The 27,400-nt window shown below is 38.2% G+C and overlaps 1 protein-coding gene across 1 annotated transcript in view; it reads left to right on the plus strand.

Moving 5' to 3' along the window:
- The first annotated feature begins 6,877 nt into the window (after nucleotides 1–6,877).
- IL17REL (interleukin 17 receptor E like) overlaps nucleotides 6,878–27,400 on the plus strand; it is a 44,719-nt gene continuing 24,196 nt past the window's right edge. The window contains exons 1-2 of the mRNA XM_031056918.1: nucleotides 6,878–6,979; nucleotides 25,348–25,375. Of these exons, the coding sequence (XP_030912778.1) occupies nucleotides 6,878–6,979; nucleotides 25,348–25,375 (130 nt within the window). The remainder of the gene's footprint in view (nucleotides 6,980–25,347; nucleotides 25,376–27,400) is intronic.

Below are 27,400 nucleotides of genomic sequence, written 5' to 3' on the forward strand. Positions count from 1 at the left end.
CTGACATTCTAATCTGAGAGGTGACAACAGAATAGTCTTTCCCATTAAACTTCAATTTCTGGACTATTAAAAGGGGGAGAGGCTTTTTCTTAGTGCGGGGACACACAAGCTGCTAGTCAAAACTAAAACATCCAACAAACAGAAGCAACTGGCCAAATAACAGGAGATAATACTGATATTGAAAGAGGGTTTTTTAATTTTTTATTTTTAGATATATTACTTCTCATTTATTTCTTTTCCTAGCTATTTTTAAAAGCTATGCAACTTAGCTGCCCTGAAACAAGGGACATCCCCCATACAGATGACCTTTTCTTGTAGCTGAACTATGGGTACAATTGGGTAGATTTCAAACTCTATTAGAATTTCCAAGTTAATAGGAATTCTGGGATAACCAGGGTGATAGCTACTGACAAGGTGGTGAGATTATTTTTTTCCTGTTTTTGTTGTTTTATTGTTGAGTTTTGAGAGGTTATAGACTTTGAAGTTCAGTCTTTTTTAATGTGAAATAACTCAGATTGTTTGTTCAGAACATGCTGCAAAGCTTAACTTTGCATTTGAGAAGGGGAAAAAAGAGAGAAGGGTGGTGTAGTGTATGGAGCCTTTCAGGCACATGAGCATGTTTCTTTTCCTTCTGGGAAAGCTGACAGTTACTCTGGATTTAAATACATAGAGGGTACTCTTTCAAGTTTAGAGCAGTGCTTTTTAAGAGCGTGTATACAGCAACCTCCCTCTCTACCTAAAAATAATAGGGTGTGCTTTTGGTCCAGGCTACTACATCAACAACCATAGGCTGCAGCTGCTGTTTCTTAAATACTGCAAAATTTCATGCCTGTACTGGTGGTACTTGTGTGAACATTCTCTCAGTGTAACAGATAATTAATTGTATATCTGCTACAATCCTTCCAATTTTACAAGTAGGAAAAGTTAGGCTGATGGTATGCTATTTTTTTGAAAGTTGCAAAGAAATAGTTACAGTTCTACCTAAAAATAAATATCTAACTTCCTAAATCTCATGCATGAAACTGGAAAAAGACTGTAGACAGTGTAGAAATTCTTCATGAATCATTTAAAGTAAAAAGAGATTAATATGTAGAATAGTGTGAACATAACCATTTCCTTAATGGTTTGTTTTACTTTATATGGTAAAGCACTTTGTTTAACTGAATCTGTATCTTTAATAGATTATCTCTATGTTTTCTGTCAAGTGAAGATTGGCATTGCTTATTCAGGTTAGATGTAAGTAGATACTACTTTTGTAAATGATTTAGGTGGGAAAAGAAGTTAAGGGAAGTTGTACAGCTGATGGAGTTTCCTTTCCACAAAATGCTTATACCAACAAAGCAGACAAAGGCACTTTAACTTCCTTTTGAGTCAAATGGCTTGAGGGTCTCTCTTCTAAAGAGTGAGAGCATTTTAAACAGCTCTGGATTTTTTTTTTTTTTTTTGTGGTCAGGAGTGACTCTGAAGAAACAAAGCATATGTAATAGGAGATGTTTGCATTTCTCTTGGGGAGCTAAAGTGTTTTAATAAGAAGTGAAGAAAATAGCGTTAATCAAAAAGAGAGAGAAAAACTAAATAGCCTAAACAGGATGATTGAGTTAAAATTTGAATTGACCCTGAGATAAGAAATAGTTAAGATATATGAGTGTATCTGAGGTTTTTTAGTCATCTTACATTAACAAGGGTGAGGAATAGATGGGAATAAAAAAAAGAGGTTGTAATAGAGGTGCCAGTCCTAGATTCTGCTTTCCAGTGAAGATGAATATCCCAGGGCTCCCTGCCTGGTCATGGCTCCCTTCCTGTTCTGTTCAGCACAGCAGAGACTGGACAATCTGCCAGGTGCAGAACTTCTCCGTGCATGCCTGGTAAGCTAGGAGCCCCACCATGGATACCTCTCTGGAGGCTGAATTTTCTCATATCCTGCAAGAAGAAAAATCATGGAGGTAAGAGGCAGGCTCTTCAAATTGTAATAAATGTAGGGCTGTCTGCTGACATAAAAAGCATTTCTCAGGCAGAGAAAGTTTCACTGTAAATCTCACTCTGTGTGTCAATGTTTTTGTAACTCAAAACAACAACCCCACCCTTCTTTACTCAAGGACTTTTTGTATTGATGTTTGACACAGTAAATCTTGATAGCTTGAAGCTTTAATTAGGGTCTGCTGGTGAAAGATCTGTTTCCACAGCAAAGCTAGAAAGCCTGTTAAAGGACAAAAATCATATCCCGCTCTGAGGTCAGCCTGGTGAGGGAAATGTCTATGTGACATGTTAGAAGGGTTTCTGCTTGGAAATGTGCCATTTCCTGCCTTGCTGGGTATCACTGGAATTAATGCCATGGCCGACTGCTTAGCTTATACCAGGAGTTACGTTCCTAGCTTAAAAAAATAGATAGGTAAAATAAAGAAAAGAGTTAACTGAGTAAAATGAAAAAAAGCAGACTGAAGCATCACCTGAAAAAAAATAAGTTGTGTGCACATGGTGCATGAATGATTTACTTTTAGTTGCAACTCCTCCACCTGTGCTAATAATTCCAGTTTCTCTGAGCTTTAAGTTCATAAAAGTATAGATTGTCCACAAAAATTTTGGAGAATTGTGAATATGCTTTATTTTTTATTATTCTTTTATTTTTTTCTAAGCAGATTTTTTTTAACACTCAACTTTTTCATTTTCTTCTTTAATAATTTTATTAACAATTTCAGAATTTCAGAGGGGTCTAAAATGATTTTTTAAGATAATGAAAAAAAAATTTTCTTTATTTCTTTAATAATGCACAGGACTTTCAGCAACCTAATTTGGAACTAGATTATCTTTAAAATTCCCTTCTAGCCCAAACCACTTTATGATTGTATTATTCTAATCTTAGGAAAAAAAGTCTTCAGCATCTGTGGATTGTGCCTGGCTTGTAAGCAGTGCACCTAAGGTGCTGCCTATGTTTGCTGTCATTGCTGAATGCTCATGACTCTTGAAGGAAAGGGACAGGGTGGGTGAGGAGTGGGAGGGTCCCTTTGAATCACACAAATGAAAAGAGTAGTGGTTGTCTTTGGACTGGGAATCAGTAACTTGTTAAGTACAGAAGCACTGGGCAGTTTGTGTTTCACCGGCCTGTCTTGTGTCTCTCTAGGGTACAGGTGCCCTGCTGGTACCTCTGCTGCTCACCTGCCCTGGCTGCACAGGCTCACTCTGGACAGGAGATACGGGCACGATCCCAGAAAAGTGCAGGTCCCAAGCAGCTCTGAATCCCTTGTGAGTATGTTGTTGTGATGACAGTAGCACCTCACACCACTCCATTCCAGAGTATGACAAGAAGCTGTTCAAGTTACAATGTTCTATGGTTGATGTATGTGGTCTGGAGGCACAATGTCTGTTGCTTGGAGCAGGCAATACAACTGCACACAGGGTTAAAATAATAGCCAGGGGACTGTTATAGTATTGTATGTGTGCCTGTGTTGGTGAAACTGGAAAGAACATAGTGATATGTCACAGGATCCTCTTGCAAAATGTAGTGTGAATGTGGCTATTGTGCTGCACAGAAGGCTGGGACTTCTCCAACACGGATGTGACAGGGACATGCCTTCCAGCATAGACATTGATATTAATTTAACAGAGTCAAAAAATAATGTAGCCAAAGCAGAAATCTCTTTGGAGTTTTGTGCTTAAACTCCAACACATCAGGTCACAAAATCCATTTCTGGCTGCTTAGGTATGTCTGGTGATACATCTGTCCTAACTTTCATTTTCAAACATTTCCCGTACAAACTTGACCAGTGGTGGAATGATTTTCTCTTTTGAAGAAAATTATCCAAGCATACTTGACTAATTAAGAAAAAGGTACGTGAGCTGATGGTCCAGAGATCAAACTTGACCCAAGAGAAAATGGGGAATCTAAAATACTGGATTTCACTCTGTACTCTAAGGTTGACCTGTGCATTTTATTAAAAACACCCTGAACCACCAAGCCACCATCCTGAAATGTGCAAGATTTGGACCCAAACCTTCTTGGACTGAAATGTTTAGATTCTGGCTTTTCTGTGTTCTTGACCAGTGCTTTAATAAAGATCTAGGGTGCAAAATATCTCTATTACCAAAGTGCAAAAGGAGGCCCTTCCTATTAAGGGTTTTTAAAGGGTCTTTTTTCTGAAAATGGAGGGAGCATTGGTGGAAACAGAGCAATACCTTTTACTATCATCCGTTCTTCAGGGATAAAGTAATGAAAGCATCAAACTAAAGACAAATGTGGATTAAAATATAGGTAAGGTATAGTAACTAACAAGGATTAAATGACACCTGTTAGAAAAAAATTTCCAAAATTATGGTCAAGAATTAGAGTCCCATTTGAGCACAGAGCCTAAGAGATATTGTCCCTGTAAATTTCAAATGCATCAATGCTTCTACATAACTGATAGTTTTCAAAAAAATGTGGCATGGGTCAATTATACGGCCCAGCTTTTAGTGAGAATATTAATGGGGGTTCTGAAACCTGATGTAATATAAACAGTGGATGAACACAGTAATTCCAGGATACAAATTATGCAGGAACAGTGAAGTAGCTAGTTTAGACATGATTTAAAAAAAAAGGTTCAAATGAAGCAAATAACAATAAAGTTGTTGCCTGTTGAACTTAATAACAGCTTCAGTCCACACAGACACTGTCATGACTGAAAAACAGTTCCTGCATAGAAAGAGTACATTGTTAGATCTGTGCTATGACCAGCTTTATTTAGAATGTAACAGAGGTGCCCTAAGAAATATCAGAAACAGTAAGAGAATAAAACTTCTTAAGGTGAATCACACCATTAATTTCTGTGGAAACTGGAGGTAAATGATACACTAAGGAGAGTCAAAATCTTGAACTGCTCACTCTTGCATATTGTCTGCAGGACCCTCATCTTACAAAAGGGTATAGTAAAAATGAAAAGGTATATTACCATAGAAAATATAGGGGAGGTATTCTGGAAAACAATACAGCTGTGAATATTTTGCAAAGGTGAGATGAAAATGGATATTCTGTATTTTTTAAAGCAACAAGGGGGGTACCCAATGGAACTATTTGGAAGCAGTTTTAAAATCCAAACAAAGAAAATAAACATAGGTTAATTGTACAATTCATGGCTCCAAGAAGATTTGAAAAGTGAAAGGATAAATAGATGCAAAGGGTTGTTTTACAAATACATTTAAGAAAGCTCCAGAAGCAGCTATTAAAATCAGTGATGTGCACATGGCTTTTGGTTCAGTAAATCCATAAGATCCAGATCACTGGAACTTGTCAGCAAACATGTTAAAATAATCCATGGAAGTAGGATATTTAACTTCTTATTTCTTCTAAGCATCCTCTGATCCTCTTAGGCACAGGAGAGTGGACTGGGCAGATTTTTGATCTTGAGTATTTTTGTGCATTGTTGTGTCATATCCCATTTCTGTGAGTAGTCAGGATTCATTGATGCCCATGATCCAAGTTTTTCTGGACCTATTTGGTAATGGGCCAAGGGGCTTTGAGGGTATTTTGGTGGTCTCAAGCCGCCTTTTCTGGATTGACCCTTTCTCAATAGCTCCTGAGCCTTGTCATCACCTCTGTGCTTTATGTGGTCACCATGGACCAGAACAGGGAAGTGGGCCCCAGAAAGGTGCTGCCCTATCTCCACAGGGCCCCCCCTTTCCAGCCACCACCTGTTCTAACTTGCCTGCTTGAGTGGCCATCAGTGTTTGAGGCATACTTAATGTCCAAATTTCTATAAGATGACAAAATTTAATTGTTGTTTTTTAATCAAAACATTTAAATTACATTGTATTCAGTATGGTGATGTATGCTGCTTATCTAAAAAATAAAGTCTTCTTGGAAAATTGGCAAGCTGGACTCACATGAGGAGTCTAAAATATAAGTACAGTAGATACATTGGCAGAGAAGATGTATTTTATGCGTAAAGCCAGATCCTAGCAGATGCTGTTAGTTGTATATTCCCCACTGTAACTGATGTAAGGGGTTCTGTAAGAGCGCTGAGTACTTGGGCCCTGGCACTGTCCTACTGAAAGATGTCTCTCAGTGGTGAACAAGCCCTCTCTGTGGGAAAACTCTTAAGCATTCCTCTTAAGCATGTCACATGTAGACTCCATACCAACCAGAGATTGTGTTTTTGACATACTTGTTCCTTACAAAGGATAGTGGGACTGTGTGAAATGTAGCACCCAGAGAGGCAGTCCTGGGCATTCTGTTATGCTAACAGGTATTGAAGTAGTGTGACTCACTCCTACGCTGCTCTCAGAGTTGGTGGGGTTGAGCTTTGAAAAAAACATGCATATTTCCAAAGCTGGAGATGGGCTATAGGACAAGATGCTCCTATTGATACAATTAGATAATAGTGGAAAAAATTTCAAGGCTCAGATTTCTAGGGTGAAAGAATCTTCTGATGATGAAAAAGAGGAAACTTATCTTCCAAGACCACCCACCTTGGCAAAGCTGGTTTTCTTCCCATTGAAAGCACTAGAAAACCAGAAAAATAAGACTGCATTTGAATACCCATGAACTTGTCTGGTACATCACTCTAGAAACAAAATTCCCATTTATATATGGAATTTACAGAAAACAAATCTGTTGAAACTGATCTAATGCTGATGTGATGAAATCCAGAAGGAAGAGGCTTTTACTGTGATTGTCAGAAATCACTGTTTCCTATTTTTCACTTTGGAACATACTAAATGAGTTGAGCATGCTTTATGTTTCCCAGAACTAGCAATTTTCTGTCTTTGGAAAGTTTTAGAGGGAGGAGCTCAGAGGTGCTGTGGGAGGGACTAAAATTCATATTAAAGTTTTGGCACGAGAGGGAGAATTGTCAGAGTTGAAGGTTTCTTCTGAGGTTTTGCTTTTTGTATTTTTTTTTAATTTAGGATGATAAGTACTTATGTTCAGATTCTTCTAATAATTCTATTTTGGAATGCTGATTGTCAGATTATTCCCAGGATTGAAGAATGTGGACTTTCTTGTTCTCAGGTAATCTCTTACTTGTTCCAATTTGCTGTCTATTAATATAGTAGTTATATGCTACCAAAATAATTGTAGGAAAAGCAAGAAAGCAAAAAGGGAAAAATATTTCAGCTGTCCTGAACATTCACTTTATATTCCTGTCATTCTGAATTAAGTATCCAAAGTGGCAAAAATTACTCTGAAAGGAGGTAGGAAAATGCAGCTTTATCTGTTTGCAACTGCTGCTGTTAGTTTAAAATCTGTCTTTTGTATTTGAAAAAAAATATTTTGTTAATATTCATTACTTTTCCAGAGTCAGTTTTTACAACAGTAGTGATGCCAAGAGATGTGAGAGGGAGGAATGAGAGGTTTCAGAAATTGCTAATTATGTTAGGAACATATGAAACACTAAATTTGCTGTGAATAAATGAATTAAGCATGAGAAAGAGTAAAACATGTTCTTCATTTTGTGGTTTGAATGTAACCAGTATTAAATTTAATGACTTCTGTATGTGCATGGAGGGGTGTGAAGCATGCCGTCTTTAATAGCTTTGGGTTTGTGCGATTCCAAATATCCCCGCAAAGGGGCAGTATGGAGATAGTCTGCTCTTGGCATTCTGAAATTGCAAACATAGATAGAGTCCATTGAAAGATAAATAAATAAAAAAGGGGATTAAATAATAGGCAATCTGACTTTCAGTCTTAGTGGAGGATGATAACCATGTACTGCCTACAGAGAAGTGAAATTGACATTATGAAAGAATTTGGTTGTCTGTATAAACTTCTGCTTGAAGATGTCAGTACTTAGGACAACCAGTGAGACATTCTAAAGATTGTTTTGATGTGGTGGTACTCCCCAGATATTAAGTTAGTTCATGTTAAAGTAATTAATTTCTATTTAATATATGTATCCTAGAAAAACAGTAGGAATAAAGATCCTTATAAAATACTAGATTGAGCAAAAAAAGCCCTCTCTCTATTTAAATATTCATGTACTATAGCTAATGTTCCTGTAGTCAAGTTCTGTAGTCTCTATCTACTTAGATGTTTTTAGAATAATAAAATATAGCCATAAGAGATTAATCTCTAGATGTACCCAAATACTTTTCAAGAATTTTTATGAACTTACATTCATGAATGCAGATATACATCTATTTTAAATAATTTATGCTCCTTGGTCTGTTGCAATGAGAATTTAAAATAGAAATTATTTGTCATTCTAATTTATTCTTTCAAAGAGTGTAGGACTATCAGACTCAGCATATAAAATCAATATCAACCTTTTTTGATGGGTTTCAGACTAGGGGATAGGATTTACCTCTGGGGACCATAAAGGGTATGTTTGTCAAACCTTAGGTATGTATGTTATGAAGACTGATTCACTAATTGCCTCTAGGCACAACCCTAAGGTTTGGCAAACTGGATCCCTTTCTCTACCTTCAAGAGTGTGTCTTACACTTTTCCAGTACTGAAGATTGATTAACTGAGAAAGGTGTGTCTTATTTTTCATATTTACAGAGGAAATACATTGTTTCCAGTATAGCAGAATCAATCAATCAACCATTTGTGATATTATGGACAGGATTCAGTTCATGTTCTGTATGTGATGTTTCTGCTAGTTGTATTCAGTAGAATCTTGAATGCATTAATGACTTTTTAAGACAAAAATGTTTTCTCTGAGGGAACAACAATGATCTCAACAGGATAAATTATTACCAGCATAGCATTTTCAAGTACTTTAACTACATGAACTTTAGAATCTCATGACTAGCTTATTAGAAGAAACTTCTTCCTCCTTTTCCTTTGAAATTAACTTCAGTTTCTCTGCATAACTGACCACGATTTGTGGGCTCAATCCATCTCATGAGTTATTCTAAAAGGAAGCAGTCAGTGTTCCCTATGATGTGTTCTTCATAGGGACACTAGTCAGGGGTTAGTTTGCCTTTGTCTGTGTGAAATATGTGTGTGCTCCCTTCTGCTATAGCACATCAGATCAAAAAGCAGAGAATCAATGACTTATTTCTAGCAATTTCCTTAATGTGATAATGAGCTATTGTAATTTTAAAACTATCAGAGATTTCTGCAGCTGCTGTTGTTACAAGTGAATATTATAGATTTTTTTTCTTATGAAGTTTTCCCAGAAGTTTTTACAGTAAATTTCTCTTTTGCATACAAACTTGAAGCTGTGTGGTTGTTTATAAGGCAAGGAATATGAAAAGCAATAATTTGCATTTTTCTGCGTTTTTCAAACGATGGGTATTGTCAGCAGTTTTTTAGCAGGTTTAATAACTGAAACTGTTGAGTCTGACCAGTAGACTAGATTTTAGTGTGGCTGTGTCCACTAGATATTTGTGAGCAGTTTTGACCTCCATGGGTACTTCTTATCAAGAGTAAAGCACTGGTTGCTACTTAGGAGGCAAATAGTGACATAACTATTTTGGGGCATATGACTTGCAAAACATCTGCACTGAACTGTTATCTCAACTTTATGAATTATTCTTAGTTTACCATGGGTATCCAGCAAGATATCCTTACATTACCTTGTGTAAGGCAATATTTGGGTTTCGTTACTGTAACACAAACTGTGCATCTGTTCAGTACAGGAAAGGAAAAAAAAGGAACACTGGATGTTTATGCCAGTATTACGTAAAATTTTAAACAGTATGAAAAACATACAGCTGTGGGTTGAATGATGGCAAATGAACAACTAAGCTTTTATTACATGTTATGATTTATTTCTTCTTTATTTTAATAGCTTGGCTTTAGAGCTCATGTGATATTCTAATATTCAAAGATTAAATGCTATGGGCACGGTCTCCATGCCCCACCCAATAGGAAACACAGTTATCAACCAAGTTTCCCTGTGAAAGCATAGGGGAATCCCAGCCTGCAATTGAAGTTTGGTTTGTGCCCTACTCATTTTACAATCCACATGGTTTGCAGGCTGTACACAAAGAAATGGGCTTATGCCAAATTTGATTCAACAGCTGGTAAAGATCAAGAGCACTACATTTAAAAAACACTCCCCAGAACACTATGAAATATTATTTGTATTGTCTGCCATTTAATGCAGTAATGTTTCCAAAGGCTATGGATAAAGAAGGAAACACTAAACTGAATCTGGGATTTCCCTCTAATTATAAAGGTTATTGGCTGCAAATCCTTGATATATAACTGCTGCTTGTTTCTGCTATTCATAATCAAAACACTTGGTGTTTACTGGATATTTATACTGTGGATCAGTCCATTTTTGCTCAATACTACACACTGCAAAATCAGTGATATAGTATAACCCTTAGTCCACAAAGTCAGCTGACATAAATTGCTATTCTTTGTTGATTATTAAGCTATTCATATTTTAAAAGTGATCCCAAGCCTCTAGAAAATGGACATGACAATGTGAATGATATAATTCAGTTGTCCTCTAAAATCTGATTGAAAACATAATTTTAGACATAGCAAATGTCTAAAGAGACTGATCAGAGACCTGACTTCCTCAGGGTGAGTGAGAGAGGTACATGAAATCTCATCATAGGAGTACAATTCAACACAGACTTTTTTGTAAATGCATTGATATATCTGGTGACTGAAGGAGATGCATAAAAATATAAACATATCGTTTGCTAATATTTTCTGAGCTGCTGTTCAATCCATGAGAGCATGCCCAAGACAGAAAGCCTGGGGTCGACTTCACTGCCTGTCATCGAATCACTTGTGTGGCTCTCTTCAAGTTATTTCATTTCTCTGGTTTTCACAAGTACAAAAGAGTTCTGACCTTCCTGTGTGGTGTGTCTTAATTATATGTTTTCATTAACTGCTTTGAATACTATAATTATAAGTTAGGTACTCATTAGTTAAAACTTCAGGGGCTCAATCATATTGAGTTATTGTATTAGAGTGATATTAATCCATTTGCTTAGGTACCTTTGCTTGTCTTCTCTGCTGGTGCTTAGAAGAGGTGCCATTTAGCACATTTGGGTGGCTTTTCTCTTAGAATGTACTTCACATTTGCTCTTTGGGTCAAAAATATCTTGGCAATGATATAAGACAGTTTCATGTTGCGTCCTTTGCCACTGGTTAGGTGCTGTCACATTTCCTCTCCCCCTGAGAAGGAAACAGCCAGTGACAGGTACAAACAGGGAGTTACTGCAGTGTTCCTCAGTGTTCCAGCATATACCACCAGCTCCTATAAGAGAGGTGGAGATGGTGGAAGCTCTACAATTCAGAACTTGCAAAAAATGCAATGGTAGCTTTCAGGCTTTATGCCTTCTCTCTTCCTCAGGAACTCCAGAAGAAGGTTGCGAGGTCTGGACAGAGACTAGGCACTGGAATAGCAAGCACAGAATACAAGAATTCATGAAGTTGAGGGCATAGACTTAAAAGGTGTTGGAACTCGACCTGACAAAGTGTCTTGGAACTGAAACACAAGGCAGTACTAGAAGCTTCACCACGAGACATCAGTATCACTTATGTGCAATCAGTATATAATCTCCTGCAAATAGCAGGAGACGCGTATTTGATAAACCCAAAAAGGGATATATAAGCAAGCTAAGCAGAAGATGGGAGCAGCTGGCCTTTATTATTGGCAGTGAATTTTCGCTTACAAATTTTCTCATCCCTAACCTTAGGGATCTCATGTGTCCTTCCGCTCCATTTGGACCCAAAACTAAGTAGTGGGTATTGAGACTTGGAAGTAGGTGCTTTCCACAGCCATCTGACTGCTTTGCAGTTGGAAAGCTACCTGTAATTTGATGAAATCTGGGTGGGACAGGTTTTCTAGGAGTGGTAATAACTTTAACGAGACCACATGGTGTGACCTAGCTGGAATTCTTGCAGTAAGGTCTAGGAATAGTTTAATTTTCACTTTTGTGGAGCTGGCAGTGCTGTATCTATTACATTGTCATGTCTATTTATACTACTCCCTTCTTCCTCTCCTGCCAGGATGCCTGTGCGTAGGAGAGAACCAGGGATGATCAAAAATGAGAAGGACCAAAAGAGGTTTAAAATACTTCTTTCTAAGGATAGGTTTGGATTCTCTCCAGGCTTTTTGGCTCAGCATTGAAATGCTGGGCTTTGCTGATGGATGATGGGATGGATGGATAGATAAGTTTGGACCCAAGAAAGGAGTTTCCTTCTATCTCTGCCTAAAAACAATTTGATTTCTAAGAGCCAAAAGTTTCCCTGTGCTGTGCTGTGGCTTGGTGGTTGTTCAAACCTGGATCCTACATTTGAAGTTCTATGAGTTTTGTTACCATTATCCCCAAAAAGGTTTTATATAAACCTCAAAGGGTTTTATATACCAACCTGTTACAGATGTTTTCGTAGTATTCATACTGTCAGAAAAATATATTTCCTTATAACTTTTTCCTGATTTTGTTAACATTTATTGGCTAGTTTTTGAAAACCAGGAAATTATTTGCCATCTTAAAAATACAAACCAGAAAGTATGCCCCAAACTGCAGTGTCTTGCTGAGGAAATTTCAGACCAACTCTGAACCACTTGGCTGGGAATGATCACAGAACTAATAAATTAATGTATACTCAGTAGTGATACAGATATATCACAGCACTACCCCTGCATTCACAACCATAGGGATTCAGTGGGTCAGAATTTTCTAAGGTCATGAACAGACTGGAAAATCACAGTAACCAGTGATGCTGAGCACTGGGATGGATTGCCTGTGGAGCTTATAGAGATCTCCACACACACACTAAGAAAATATAGCTGAGATATGTCTAATGTAGCTCACATATGTCTCAGATAAAGGTCTTTCTTCCTAAGGCAGAAATATAGAGTAGATGACATATTGAGTTTTTTTCTACTACAAGTATCTCTGCTTTCATTCATTCATCCTCTTTTGTGGGATCTACAGATGGTCCTTCAAATAATATTTGATTTAATCCTTTGGAACAGTTAGCAGAGCCAAAGACCTGTTTTGCTCTATGGCATGTCTTGTTCTTCCAGCATGCAAAATATAGGACTCACCATGACAACTGTATGGGATATGCAACCTCATTCAGGAAGTGTCTAAGCAAAAATGAAGAGAGCTTAAGTTTTAATTTGCAAATTACCTGTGGGTCTTCCTCTTGCAAGGAAATGTTTCAACACAGTTGCTTTGAATAAGTGTAGCAAATTTCAATAATTTCTGGAAAACTTTGTCGTGCTATTGCCTCTACTTGTCTGCATATTTTCAGAGAGTATGAATCACATAAACAACACTGTACAGTACTAGATGTACATTCATTGTCTTTTCTTGGAAAAACTTTGAGGAATTAGAATTTATTGCAGTTAAGATTTTTCACTGTACCCAGTTTTATTTTATCCCAACATATGCAAACTTCTTTAATCTTTTTCCCACTTCCTCATCTCCCTGACATGCTGTTCTTTTTTCTATGACTGTAGTGATTTTTCTCCATTGCTTTTTGTGTTTTGATGTCTTTGTGACAATTTTTCATAATTGCAGTTACCATTATAGTGTGATGCTTCATGCTCAGTTTTGATAAGTAATATATGTTCTTTGGGGTTCCCCCCCTCATTTTCAACATATTATATTTCTCTGCGATACAATAGAATAATTTTTAGAGCATGTTCAGATCTGTGTTACCATTCAGTCTGCCTTTGTAGCTTATTTTCTGTTCCACTTAGAGGTTAAAAATCACATACAATTTTCAAGGAAATGTATGGCATAGGTGGTTTTCAGTAAGTGCTATCATTAAAAAAGAGGCAGAGTGTAAAGCAGCATATGAAAGTAGTGAACATTGATGGGTTTATTTTGTAAAATTAGTAGGATTCTGTTTCTTCAGAAGCCCTTCTCTTGGACCTCTGCTCCTTTAATTGCCCTGTGCTAAGCTTAGCAACTATAGTACAAGGAGGATACATGATAAAAAGGTAAACTATGTGATTATTCCCCCCTTCGCCATATCCCCACAAAATTATGATTAACCCCATTAAATTATGATTAGTAAAAATTTTGAGAAATAGACATATGTAATGACATCTCAAATAATTAATTTGTGTTGGATATGATTTATTTTTCTTTAAAATTTCCAAAATTATAGATAACTAGCTTCTCTATCAATTATCTCAAACCGCAAATGTTTCTGCTAAAATACACACTAGATGTTTTCAGTAGGGTTTCTTGACACAGTAAATCTTGAATGTTTTAAATTTCTCATGTACTCACACAGCTAATTCTTTCAGGGAAAGGTATTTTTGCTTTTCTTTCTCTTGACAGGAGAGCAAAGGCATGCATTTAGGGATTCTGGTATGGGGTTTCTGATGCAGGATTCAGACTTTCAGACATCATAATAATACAAATATGAATAGCCAGGAAAAAGTTTTCTCTCAAAAGTTTTCAAGAACACAGCTGAAAAAAATTTCATGTACTAAGATTTCCCTCATTTTGTTGTGGCTAGAATGTTTCTGTAACTCAAGCAAGCACTTTTAGAGCAAATCAGGCTTGTTTAGCAGCGTCTTTAATAGAAGCAGTTCCTTAACTGATGCTGTGGCACAGGCAGGAACGCAGAAGCCTCCCAGGACAGTCATCTGAGACTACCATGGCTTCTACCATGTCCTGTGGGATCATTTGTATGGCCTTACATCGTTATGCAACATAACAAGCTAAGGCTAGAATAAAACCAAAGTCAGCATTAAAAATGACTTCTCATCTGGAAGAGATATAATCAGGGATAGTTCCATGATTATTTAAATTTGAAATTTTCTTCTTTTTAAGGAGAAGAGGAAGAAACATAATTTTAATCAGAACTGCAAAAGCCAGAAACATGTGCTCCTGCTTTGAAGGGAGTCTCAACCCTGAAATGTGGCCTCCAAAGTCTTGGAATTGTTATAGGAAATTTTTGCCAAGTGTGCTATGTTATTCTAAATTTTACTATGAGTTTGTGATCCATAATGGCAGGGCTAGAAAATTCTTTTTTAAGTTCCTGCACATTTCAGGGTAGTGCCTACAACATTCACCCATTTTGTGATGCTGCTGTGTTCCTGTGGTTTTAGGTTATTAAATACAGATGCAGTGGAGATCGTGAGAAAGCATTAGAGTCTTGTCAGGGCAGTATGAGAAACCTGCATACTCAGCATGGTGCTGCCTCAGCACAGGCAAGGGAAAGAGCTAAGCACCCAGTTAGTCTGATCTCCACTCTCTAGAGCCCACAAACCTGAGTTATGAGTGAAGTTTTCTTTGTGGAAACTCTTTTCCACAAAGAAGATGTTCTCTTGTGGAGCAGCTGCTGAGAGCTACTCTTTCAAAGTTTCAGTTTCTGGTTTTTTTTCTGGTCACTTAGGATAAAATGTAAGTAGGAAACAGATCTCCAATGTGAATGTTGAAAGCACTCAAAAAACTCAGCTTAAAATTTTCACAGTGCCTTCCCTGTCCTTCTCTCAGACCAGCATTCTTCTGTTTCCCCTCTGTACACTCTGACTGCTTTGACAAGAGGCCTGGGAAACCTCATTTACCAGGCTCTGTGGCAAATAGGCAGCTCAGAACTGCTTCAGTTTAAGGAGGATGTTGAACCTGGTGGTCACTTGAGATAAGAACTTGAAAGCTGGAGTATAAAAGGTGGAAAATGCTCATATTCTGCTTTCCTCTTCTATTATTTACAGTTTGAAGGAGGCTTGAGCTTTGTTAGTTTTACTGTTACTATTAAATCTCCAGCCACGTGCTATGCTGGGTGATGTGGATGTGTCTCACTATGAGTGTCTGCTATCCCTGACATGAGCTAGAGGTCATTCCGGTGCTGTTCTGATCACAAACTAAACACCAAATTGCATGCATCCAGGGCTATTTCAGATCAGAAAAGGAGGTGTCTAATAAGCTTAAGTGTGTCTAATAAGCCTAAGCGCCCCCAGTATTGTGTGGCAATTCATTGGGTATTATAGATCATGGTCCTGAGCTGAGATTACCACAGTTTGCTTAAATTATATTTTAGGTAACTAAGCCCTCTTTTAGATTTGGCTGACTTAATCCTTTGGAAAATGGCTGAAAACTTTTGCTTTATTTCACTACCCACTAATGCAAAATCCTCACAGAGAAATTGTCTTACTTGGGAGTTATGTGACCCTTTTCTCATGGGCAAAGCTGATGTTTGCATGGGCGTGTTGGCTTTGTGAAGTTTTGGTAGCTGGGCTGGGGTGGCTTCTGTAAGAAGCTTCCAGCCAGCTCCAAGACAGACCCATCACTGGACTCAACCATCAGTGATGATGGTATCCTCTGGGATATCAGCATTCTTTATCCCCTGATGGAGCAGGTGGATGCCTTAAGGAGATTGGGACCCTGTGGGAAGCTCATACTGGAGCAGGCTCCTGACAGGACCTGTGGCCTTTGGAGAGAGGAGCCACACTGCAGCGGGTTTGCTGGCAGGATCTGTCACCCTGTGGGGGCCCTGCACTGGAGCAGTCTGTTCCTGAAGGACTGCACCTTGTGGAAGGGATCCACTCTGGAAAAGTTCATAAAGAGATTTTATGAACTTTTCCAGAGTGGATCCCTTCCACAAGGTGCAGTCCTTCAGCACCCATGGGAAGGACTCATTTGGGAGAAGTTTGTGAAGGTCTGTCTCCTGTGTGAGGGACCCCTTGCTGGAGCAGGGGAAAGAGGAATAACATAAGGAGCCTTCATCCTGAGAAGGAAGGAATGGCAGAGACAATGATGATGTGATGTTTGATAAACTGATTGCAGCCCCCCTTCCTTGTTCCACTGAACTGCTGAGGGAGAGGAGGTGGACAAATCAGGAGTGAAGCTGAGTCTGTGAAGAAGGGAGGGGTGGGAGGAAGGTGCTTTAAGGTTTTTTCTTTATTTTCTCATTAACTTACTCTGATTTTAATTTGGAATAAATTAAACTAATTTCCCTAAGCTGAATGTATTTTGCCTGTGATGGCAACTGCTGAGTGATCTCTCCTTGTCTTTATCTCAAACCAGGAGCCTTTTGTTACATTCTTTATTCCCTGTCCAGTGGTGGAAGGGAGTGACAGAGGCACTGTCACTATGGTGGGTACCTGGCATCCAGCCAGGGGCAGCCCACCACAATAGGCAAAATAATATATCCCCACTTGCATCAGATTCAAAGTTCATTCAAATCAGTGGAATGTGTCTCACCCAACCAAAGTCTTCCACAATTTCTGGATGTGAGCAGTGTGGCATTTTTCATTTATAAATTTCACAGTGTACAGCTGAGCACTGAGTGCTGCTCCTGGGACTGACTCTAGACACATATTAAAAGAATAGTTGCCTAGAGAAAAACAGTGAGGGCTTTGCTGTGTATGCCAGAACACTGGAAAACAAGGCCTGCAGTATGTCTCCTCTTTTTGCTGAGCAATAGTGTTAGGATAGACGAGAAGACATAGATGGAATAGAAAAGTATCTTCAGGCAAAAATAAAAATAAAAATACATATTTCCAAATGAAAGAATTATTACTGTCTCCAGCAGCAGGAGGAGCAATTCTGTACTGGAGAGTATCTTGTCATAATCTTCACTTGAGTTCTTGCAATTTTTTTTCTTTTTTCTGTTCTTTTCTATGGCAATCTTACGGCCCACTGATTCCAGTCACCTCTGAGACTGCTGTCTCAGTTTTGTCAGTGTTGCTGAGGGAGCTTTTTTCTTGTAGCCTGTTTTGTACTGCAAAGATCATTATAACATCCTAACCTCAAAGCAACCCTCTAGGTTGTCTGGAGGGCATGTGGAGTCTGTGTCCTCTAGTTTTTCAAGAAATGACCAAAATAATTGCTGACTTGATCTGGTGGTGGTGACAGTACTGCTTCTAGCAGGAGGCTGGACTTGGTGACCTTCAGAAACCCCTTACACCCTACATTTCTTTCATTCCATTTTATCATCCCCTGTATGAGATCTCCAGAAAGTAATTGAAATAATTAATGCTGTGTCAGAGTGTCCCCGTCTCATTGTTATAGTAGAAGTGCTGATTTGGTAGATTAGTTCTCCTTTCATGTAGCTGAGTGGTCTGAAATTTTTGACAGTCTGTGTATGGGATGCTGCTGATTTATACCAGCTGATGGTATGGCAGTCAGAGTACATTTTAGTTTTACTGTCTATTGTACTCTATTCTGCTTTGTTAACAACTTGTGTTAATACTGTAGGAAACGTGACATCAAAATGATTGACAAAATCTTTTTTTTTTTGTTCGTTTGGTTCTTTTAATTTCCAAAAGAAAGAAGTTAACGCATACTGTTGCTTCAAGCAAATTCTGCTGCTAGTTCTGGAGCTGAGGCATACAACAGAACAGGCAGCTTTTATTTCAGACAGTCATGGCTCCCTTTGGTCCAATAAATTTAAAAGCAAGTGGTTTATATGTAGATCCTTTTTTGTATCTCAACTTTACTTTTAAATAAAATTAATTAAAAAAAATTAGAAGCAGGAAATATTCTTCCCAGTTGAGAGACCTCAAAGCAATATTGTTTTGTCTGGCTATTCACTTATAGGATAAATGCATGTCACTGCCAAGAGTTCTAACTGCTTCTAAGTCTTCCAGTTGTTCTGCTCTGTGAAAAGGATTCAGCCATGTGGCCACTGTGAGGGTCAGAAGATATTATATGCCACGTGCAGTACTGATAACATATGGAACAGTGCAGTTAAAATGTAGGAACAGGATTCCCCTGCATCAGCCAGTGCAGGAGGAAATGCATACTGCCTGGAAAACAGAAATCTCTGTTATACCTGACTAATGGCAGGTAAACAGAAGGATGAAAATCTAAAGGGGCTGAAGGTCTAAGTCATGTGCTCCTGCACTCCTGAAGTGCTGCTGAGCTGTGATGGAGGTGTTGGCCTGGTGACAAGGTTGTGGAAGTCAGGGTCTGTACCTTTGCATTTACAGGTGAAATGGAAGGTGGTACAATGACAATTGGTAGAAGTCTCTGCTTGAGATCCCTGTGAAGTCTTACTCGAGAGTGTCCAGTAATCTTCAGTAAGCACAATAATCTTCAGTAAACACAATCATGTCTTCCCTGTTTGTTCGTGGCTGTTTCACTGAGGAGCTCAGAGCCCATCAACAGAGCGGTAACACAGCCCGATGTTACCTTGCTCTGCCAGACTCAGGCCAGCTCTCATCCAAAAAGTGCATGACCTTCTTAGCACTGTACTGAGCCTGAGCTTGATATCCCACTTCTCAGTAGCAATTATTTTTTCAGATTCAGCACTGCACTAATGTGATGGGATGTTTTCCATTCCACTTGGAACACATAGAGAAAAGACCTGGAGCTGGATAATGTGTAGATGTGACTCAGATGTTTTTCTAGCATTCTGTAAAACAATCCAGCAGCATCCAGGTGTTTTGTTTAAAATAGTCCAAAATAATGCTTTGCCATAAGGTTTGAGTGTCTATTTCTTTTCTGCATGGATAACAGTCCAAATGTTTCCCCCTATGACTGCTTAGCTAATCTCCCTCCACGCTGCTCACATATATCAGATCATTGTCAGTAAAAGCTGAAGAACAACCTCGTGGTTTGCCAAAAATTGAAAACTGTCATTAGTAACATAGTTTTACCTTGGCAATGAGGATAATTACACTTGATGTCAAAACAAATACAGATGCTCCTTTAGAGAAAAGGTCTTTTGAGGGCACTGTTTCAGCAGTACTAACTACGAATTTTTAATTGTTCTCAATTTTCATATTAAGAATATTAATCATTGTAATTTCTCTGGTTCTTGGTAAATGTAACCACAATTTAATTCACTTGCCAAGTGTGTTTTGGAGGTCTATTATTTTTCCTTTTCACCCACTTCCAATTTTTTGTATAAATACTTGACCATGATATAGTTGTCTTCTTTCAGTGGGACAGGAATCACTATGTTATCACTGTACTCTCTTATTACTGTAAATAATTCTGTTTCCATACATTTGGTTAGATAAATACAGCAGTAAGCTTTCTAAGAACATAATGAGAAAAATTCTGTTAGGTTCCAGTCCCCATCAGCATCAATGATGTGTAAATTTCAAAGGCATTATGGCCTTTATCTATGAAAATAGCTCTGGAAAAAGCTAAAACATACTACGTTATTTCCCTCCATGAAGTAATCCTTAGATAGTTTCGGGAGCTGAGTGTCTCGGAAAGGAATTACAATGATTTGTTGATGGTGTGGAGCTTTTGATACAGCTAGAGCTCTGAATCTTCTCTGTTTCCATCCAATGTTCTTGAATGGTGGAGATGCATATAAGATGCACTTTGACTGTGGCTGTCCACTGCTCAAAGAACTTTTCCTTATGGAGGTGATTGAGGTGACACTGGCATGCCAGGCTTTTTACTAGGGGCCATGAGAAATCATTGAGGACTCTGATGGGCCAGGCTCTGCAGGCTCCTCCCTCTGTGAACTGAATGGGTGAGCAGCTGAAGAAAGGAAAGCTGCTGCTGGATTGTTTACACATCAAGGGTAAAGCAGTTCCCCCTCTGTGGTGGAGGATATGGCATGGCTGTGGTGTTCCCAGCTGAGACAAAGATCAGTATGACTTCACAAGGCACAAAATGAACCCTGTCACAGACATTTCCTTTATGAAAAATCCTCTCTCAGAATTTTTCCTGCTGAAGCTGAGAAGGTCAGCAACAAGATGTAAACAATAGATTGTCTGCTCCTGTGGAATGCAACAGGTGGATGTGTGATTGGTCTGGTGTGGGTGTTTTGGTTCAGTGACCAGTCACAGCAGAGCTAGCTCTTGGAGTTTGTCAAGGCCAGCTTGTGTGTTATCATTCTTTACTTTTCTTAGCTTAGCTTAGCAGCTTCTGGAAACTCTCCTTTCTTTTTCTTTTTAGTATAGTATAGTATATGTATATATCATAACATAATAAATCAAGCCTTCTGATCATGAAGCCAGATCTACGTCTCCCTTCATCCCAAAAACCCTTGTGACCACCGTCACAGAACCCCAATGTTTTCACAGCTGTGGATGGTTCTGGTCACTCCATTTAAGAAGGTGCTGAGAAGGGTGATGGTAAGAAGGAAAATCTGGTTTATTAAAGAGGCGTAAAAGAGCTTGGCTTTTAGAGTCTCACAAAAAAGCTGAGAAAAGGTATATTACAGGTTGCAGATAAATGAAAAGTAAATTCCAGGGTGGAAGCATCTTTTTAAGTGAAAAGCTAATAAGTGCAATCAGAAGTCAGTAGAAGCTAAGCATTATTGTGGTCATGTAAGAAATTAAAAGGTTTGATGCTAGCAGAAAACAGATCTTCTGGAATAGCCTTGGCTCTCACAGCAGTGCACATGAAAGCCTGACTAATTTTAAAATTATGCTTTGCCAGTTTTTGAAAGGGATTAGATTATATGGTACCTGTGGTTATGAGGGGACTATACCCAGTGATCTGGGACATCCTTTGTATTTGTGTGCAGAATATGATGGATTTTTGCAGAACATCTCCTCTCAGTTAGAAATCAAAAATTAGCATGTTCAGATTAGTCATCTTTATTGGCCTTTTGGCTACAATTTGAACATCAATTATTACAAACTCACCCTTTCCCTGTGTTGTAAAAGTACGTAGAATCCCATGCTTGCTTTTAAGGGTGGTTAAAGAATATAGATTGTTGGAATAGAGGGAAACATCAGAATATGGTCATGTTCCTTTCTCTCTGCCTTCTCTGACAACTGAACATGAAGTAGAAATGTAGCTAATAGCTTTGCCAGTGAGCATTGCTCAAAAGGGAGGATCCTACATTCACTGACTAATGTAGGTATCTTAATAAATGAATGTTAAATGTCTGACAACCTGGTCTCAAGCAAAGAATACATTTTAAAGAATTTTCAGGCTTCTTACTATTCCTTATAGAGTTGTGGAAGAGCTGCCACCAGCTCTTCTATTAATGAGTACGACAGACCTAGCAGGTAGACTGTGAACCCAAATTTTCCTCGGACTCTTTCCTGCATGACAGAACATCCATTGAAGAATTTCCACAATTCTGCACTTGATTTAGTGCCTGAAGATATGAGAGGAAATGGGAAGCAGATTTGATCTTTGTTTCTTTCTCTTGGCAATTTTAATTCATGCAAACACTCTCTGTGCCCCTAATCCAAGTCTTCCTCTGCTGATCTCACTCTCTTCTCTACAGTTGTTAGAACAATGGGATATTACAATTGTCTTAGACTGAGGAGAAGTTGCTGTGCTAGCCAAAAAGTTGGCACCACATCTTCTATTCAGAATGCTGCATGCTGGTGGTGTCTGTTCAGATAACCTCTAGCTACAGTTGAGTAATACCACAAAGGGGAAAACCCCAGAGAAACAGGAAAATCCCTAACTGTTTGTGCATTGTGTAAGTATATTTTACTTAGGCTCTTTGCCAAAGAAGATATGAATCAAAGATTCTCCCTGTATAGGAGTAAAATGTACTATCATGTTCAGGATCTTATTTTTGCATAAAAGATGCCCTAGGCATTTGTAAAAGGGGAAGAAAATTTCCATTCCTGTTTTAGTGTGTTATGTTTTTTTATTTCACTCATCACTGAAAATTCCTGAAAACAAAAGATATAGAAAGTGGGAGAGGAACTTGGTTAATTCATTTGAGTTATTCTTTCAGACAAATGGTCTCTTTGGACTGTTTTGCAAAGTGATTGTAAAAGAAAATACCACCCCCACCCACTTGGTATTGTACAATAAAAAGAAACACTTCTTAAAAAAATAAGAAATTGGGCTGTGAACAAATATTGCGGTAATTGGCAAGTGTTCATGCAAATATTTGATTATTTATGTAAACCTTCCGAACAACTCCTCACCCAGAGCACAACCAAGTGCTCAAGAATGACAAAACATCTCCCTACCAGATCAAAAGTCACAGAAGGATGTTTCTTTCTTTCCTGTGGAAAGGACAAGAAAATAAATGTAAGAGTTCAGATAACAGGATTTCTCTATGCAATAGTGAAAACCAATAATTAATTAGGATAGACTAAAAGGTATGTAAGAGAATAAGGTGTAAGAGAATAAGGTATAAGAGAATTTCTTTATCATGCCATAGCCCACGGAAGTGAGTGTTTTGGTTTTTTCCCTGCAATATATGTAATTTAATTATTTTACATTCAGTTTTCAATTTTCAGGTGTCATAACAGGGGGATGACCTTCTCTAATCAAAATGCTGAATCCTTTGATATGTCTTAGTTTTTTTGTTCTTTAATTCAGTGTGATCTTGATTTTTTTAAATATATTTTTTTGCACTAAGATTGTAACCAGAAAGAATGGTTAGAGAAGTTAAAGATGCTGTTCTAAGAAATTTTGACTGGCAATTGGGAACTCCGTCAAGCCACCTAACCAAAATATTTTCAACAGTCTGGCTGCAAAATGGGAAGTAAAAAATACGGAAGTAATTTGCTGAATGATAAGCCTCATGAAAGATTAATTTCTTCCAGTAAGTAATGACTGAGAAATTAGTTGATCCAGCAGTTCCTTTCTGAAATAATTAATAAATAACTAGTATTTCTACAGCAGAAATTAGGTCTTATCAGTTACCATTTTCAGTTTTCGTGGGGATTTGAGGAAATTATAAAACCTTTGAAACAGAAGTATCCCAATTTTAGAACAGTTATGTGAAGAAGTTTGGTACACTTTATAGAATCATAAAATGGTTTGGGCTGGAAGGGAACTTTAAAGGTCGTCTAGTCTCCTGTGGTGAGCAGGGATAGCTCCAGCTGGACCAGGGTGCTCACAGCCCCATCCAACCTGGCCTTGAATGTTTCCACCACTCTCACTGTAAAACATTTTCTTACTTACATCTGATCTAAATCTACTCTCTTTTAATTTAAAACCATTACCCCTTGTCTGTTGCAACAGGTCCTAATTTGAGTGTCAATGTATTATGCTGTAGAAGCAGCCAAACCAATATCTTTAACAATGTCAAAAATAATTTTTCTAATCTTTAATCTATGACAGTATATGACCATGTCTGTCTTATTAGAAAATGTGGTTTAAAATACCATCTTTTATGCATTTGCACGTTTTGAGTCATAGTACCAAATTGCCAGTAGTAAAGGATGACAACTTATGTCCAAAAGTGATTGTTAAAAAATAGAACTGCCAAAAGGACAGAAGAATGGGAACTGATACAGGTTAGACTGTTGTCACTGGTTTTCTAAAGGCCTCCTTTAAGAAGGAGCTTATTTAGCTCAAATAAAAAGCTGTCATGAAGGACAGGACACACTTCTCAGGTACCCCAGGCAGCTGCCACAGGGGAGTGAATATGCTGCGATTTCTCACCTGCTGCAATAACATGGTTTTGCTCCACAGCTTTATTTCTGAGGAGCACAGGATTCCTTGTGGATGAAAGCCTCCTGGAAAACCAAGCAATAGTTATTTTATGATGTGCTAATGCTTGCCCAGGCTGTAGCCTCTGTGTTTCAATTAAAGAACTTCTAAATGTCCACCAGAAGACTTTTGCTGGCTCTAAAGCTCACAGATTGTTGGTTTGTTGACAAGATCCTAAAATGTTTGAAAAGGACTGAGAGCTGCCATCCCATTTGAGAGCAGAGGAGACAAGGGGCTGCCTGCTACTTTTGTGGGTGTGATAAAAATATCTCTGTCAACAGGACACTGCTTTTAAAGGGATGAACATGGGAACATATATTCTCTATGCAAAAGAATACTGGTATAAGGGCTATGCCAGAACAGCAGCAACCAGTGTTTGCTGGCTAAGGAATAGCCTTTCTTTAGAATGTCATGCATAGCAGTCAATGTAAGATTTGTTAGTTTTGTACTCTACAAAATTTTAGTGTGTGGTTAAATGTTTATTTTACTGGGAAAATGGATGTAGTCTGTCTGAAAGATAGCTGGAAGCTTGTTAAAATCTCAATGCCAGGTTCACTTTGCGTCTTACAAAGACACTTTCCCTTGAACACAATAAGTACTGTGGTTGAATAATTTAATTTTCAGTCTTCTAAGCCAGATGTCTGAAATAAAAAGTCTTATTTCTAGACTTCATTTGCAATTGCCATAATGCTTCCTTTCTAGTAGGATCTTCTAAAAATAATATATATTCAATAATGTTCTAGATATCTTCCATTATAAAATAATTGTGTTTCTTTGCCCTGGTATGAATAAATTCATTGTAGAGTTTAATGAAATAATGCATGAACTCTTGGTCAGTAGGAATGGTAATACCTGATAAAATAATGTCTTTATTTGATGGAACTCTTATACTTGTTAAAGCAATTACACACCTCAGTAGAAATACATGAAAACGAGGATAACGCTAACCTTGTGCCCCCATATGTATCAGGCTATCATAGGCAGCGCTGATGTGCTTTTTCACTGTATTGGAAAATAATTTGTTTAACTTTGAAAATTATTTCTGTTGTGGACTATGAATATGTTTATCTGTTTAAGGTATGTTTACTTGTGTACAATGATTGAGCGATATTTATTTTTATTATTACCTCAGATTTTAAAATATTTTTTTTCTGTTTGCAGGGGATTCAATGTAAAAGCAAACCTTCTGGTGAGTATACATAATTTACATGTCTACTATGTTTATTTTTAAAGATAATTTGTTGAAGATATTAAATCCATTATCCTAGTGACATCAGATCACTGTCATGACAGGGTATTTGCTACCAGTTCTTTCATAAAAAACATTGGAAATTGGTAGGTTTTGATAAATATTAGTTTAATAATGACAATTGCTTTATAGTTTTCCTTACCATAGTGAAGGAAAAAGAGTTTGCTAAGTCATTTTACATGTTTTTCTTGCTTCTATTCATTATAGAGATTGCCTACAGTAACAATACAGGGGCTTGAATTACCTGACCTCTGGAGCCTCCATCAGTCACTCCTCCAGTGCACACACTCATTTGCAGGGAAGTATGAGGCAGCTGCCTCACAAACAATCCCCCCTGAAAGGGCAGTCACAGTCCTGCCTGAGAGGACAGTCACAGTCCTGCCTGAGAGGGCAGTCCTAGTCCCCACTCAGAGGACAGTCAGTCTCCCCTGAGAGGACTGTCCTAGCTGGAGGCTCAGCTCTGAGCACTGCTGCTGTCCAGAGTGCCTTTCCTGAATCCCCATGGCAGTGAGGGCATAGACAGGGGGGAGATCCAATGCTGAGCTCAAGCATGTGAGATGCTGATGGGGCATGAGCTGAATGCCAGCTGGCACAAATCCTTACTCAAAATGGATAGCATTTATGGGATTGTGTTGAGATGGAGAGAAAGAATATGTGTATGGAAGGGATGCAGTTAAAAGTTCCACCAGAAAAAATCTCTAGTCTTCTGCTGGTCAGCAGAGTGAGCCTTTGGTGACTGCTTCAGGGGTTGTAAATGAATCTTAGGATTGGGCAGCTGAGCTGGTAGTTGGACAAACTATGTGGAAGGTAGAAGAAGAAACAGAGGTGTTGACCCTTGCTTTGCTAGCTGAAGCATGCCTTTACATCCTTGAGCAGTACAGGCTGAGAAAATCAAGCCCTTCAGCCGGTTCTCAAAGGGAAGAACACCCATAATTCTGTTGGTTATGAGTTAAAATCTCTGCTGGGTGTTACACAAGTGCAGATCTAGATAATGGAGACTCACAGGTACCACGAGGTGGTGATTCATTCCATCCATTTTAGGACAAGGGTATTTCTATGCTGGGAGAGAGGCAAGAGGGGTTGTCACTCTCTGTTGACTGCCAGAGTTGCTCAGAGCACAGCCAGGCTGAGGCCAGAAGGGGCTTCTGGGAGTCATCTGGTCCAAGCCCTGATGCAGGGACATGCAGTTGATGCATATCAGATAAGCTAGATGTTTCACTCAACTGGAAGGCCACTGAAGGGTTTGTAAACTAAAGATCTGTATCTTTGAAGATTATATACATGAAACTGGTTGTAGGTTTTTCAGTGCTGTCTGAAAAAAACTTATCAGTTATCTTCAACATGAGTAGTATGTAGAATGACTCAGCATTAGAGGGGCGATGAAAAAGCATTTTTTGTCTTCATCCTAATTCACTTGTGCAACAGTGGGTGTATACTCCTTTGCATACTTCCTTTTCTATATTATTTTTTAAAATTATTTGTTATTTGAGATAAAATTACCTTAAGAGGCCTTAACTCTATAGTAGAGGACTTTAGCAGTAGTAATTTCTTTTAGCAGCAACAAAAAGATATTTCCTAAAATTTGCAACCACCACCTCAGTAGTATTTGGCAGTGTGACTTTGACTCTGCCTTCTTCCTCCTGCTCTTCTAGACATAAGAACTACTGTAGTATTTGAAATTCACTGTAATATATCCATACATGGATATCAAAGTATCAATGATTTAAAAAAAAATTACATTTTCAGAAAATGTATTTGGCACAGTATATCACAGTGTTGTTCAATACCTCTAAAAGCTTGAAATGTTTTCTGAACACATAACCATGAAATCCTGTTAATTTACTGTGCATTGCAATCTCTTGTGAAAGAGAGGCTGTCAGTCTAAAATATAATCAATTTCATAATTGCTGTAAGTACTTACAAGTAGTGAATTTTGGTACTTATTAACTGAAGTGCACCATGTGG

The sequence above is a fragment of the Geospiza fortis genome, unplaced genomic scaffold (assembly GCF_000277835.1).
Source record: "Geospiza fortis unplaced genomic scaffold, GeoFor_1.0 scaffold195, whole genome shotgun sequence".
Taxonomy (NCBI): Eukaryota; Metazoa; Chordata; class Aves; order Passeriformes; family Thraupidae; genus Geospiza; species Geospiza fortis.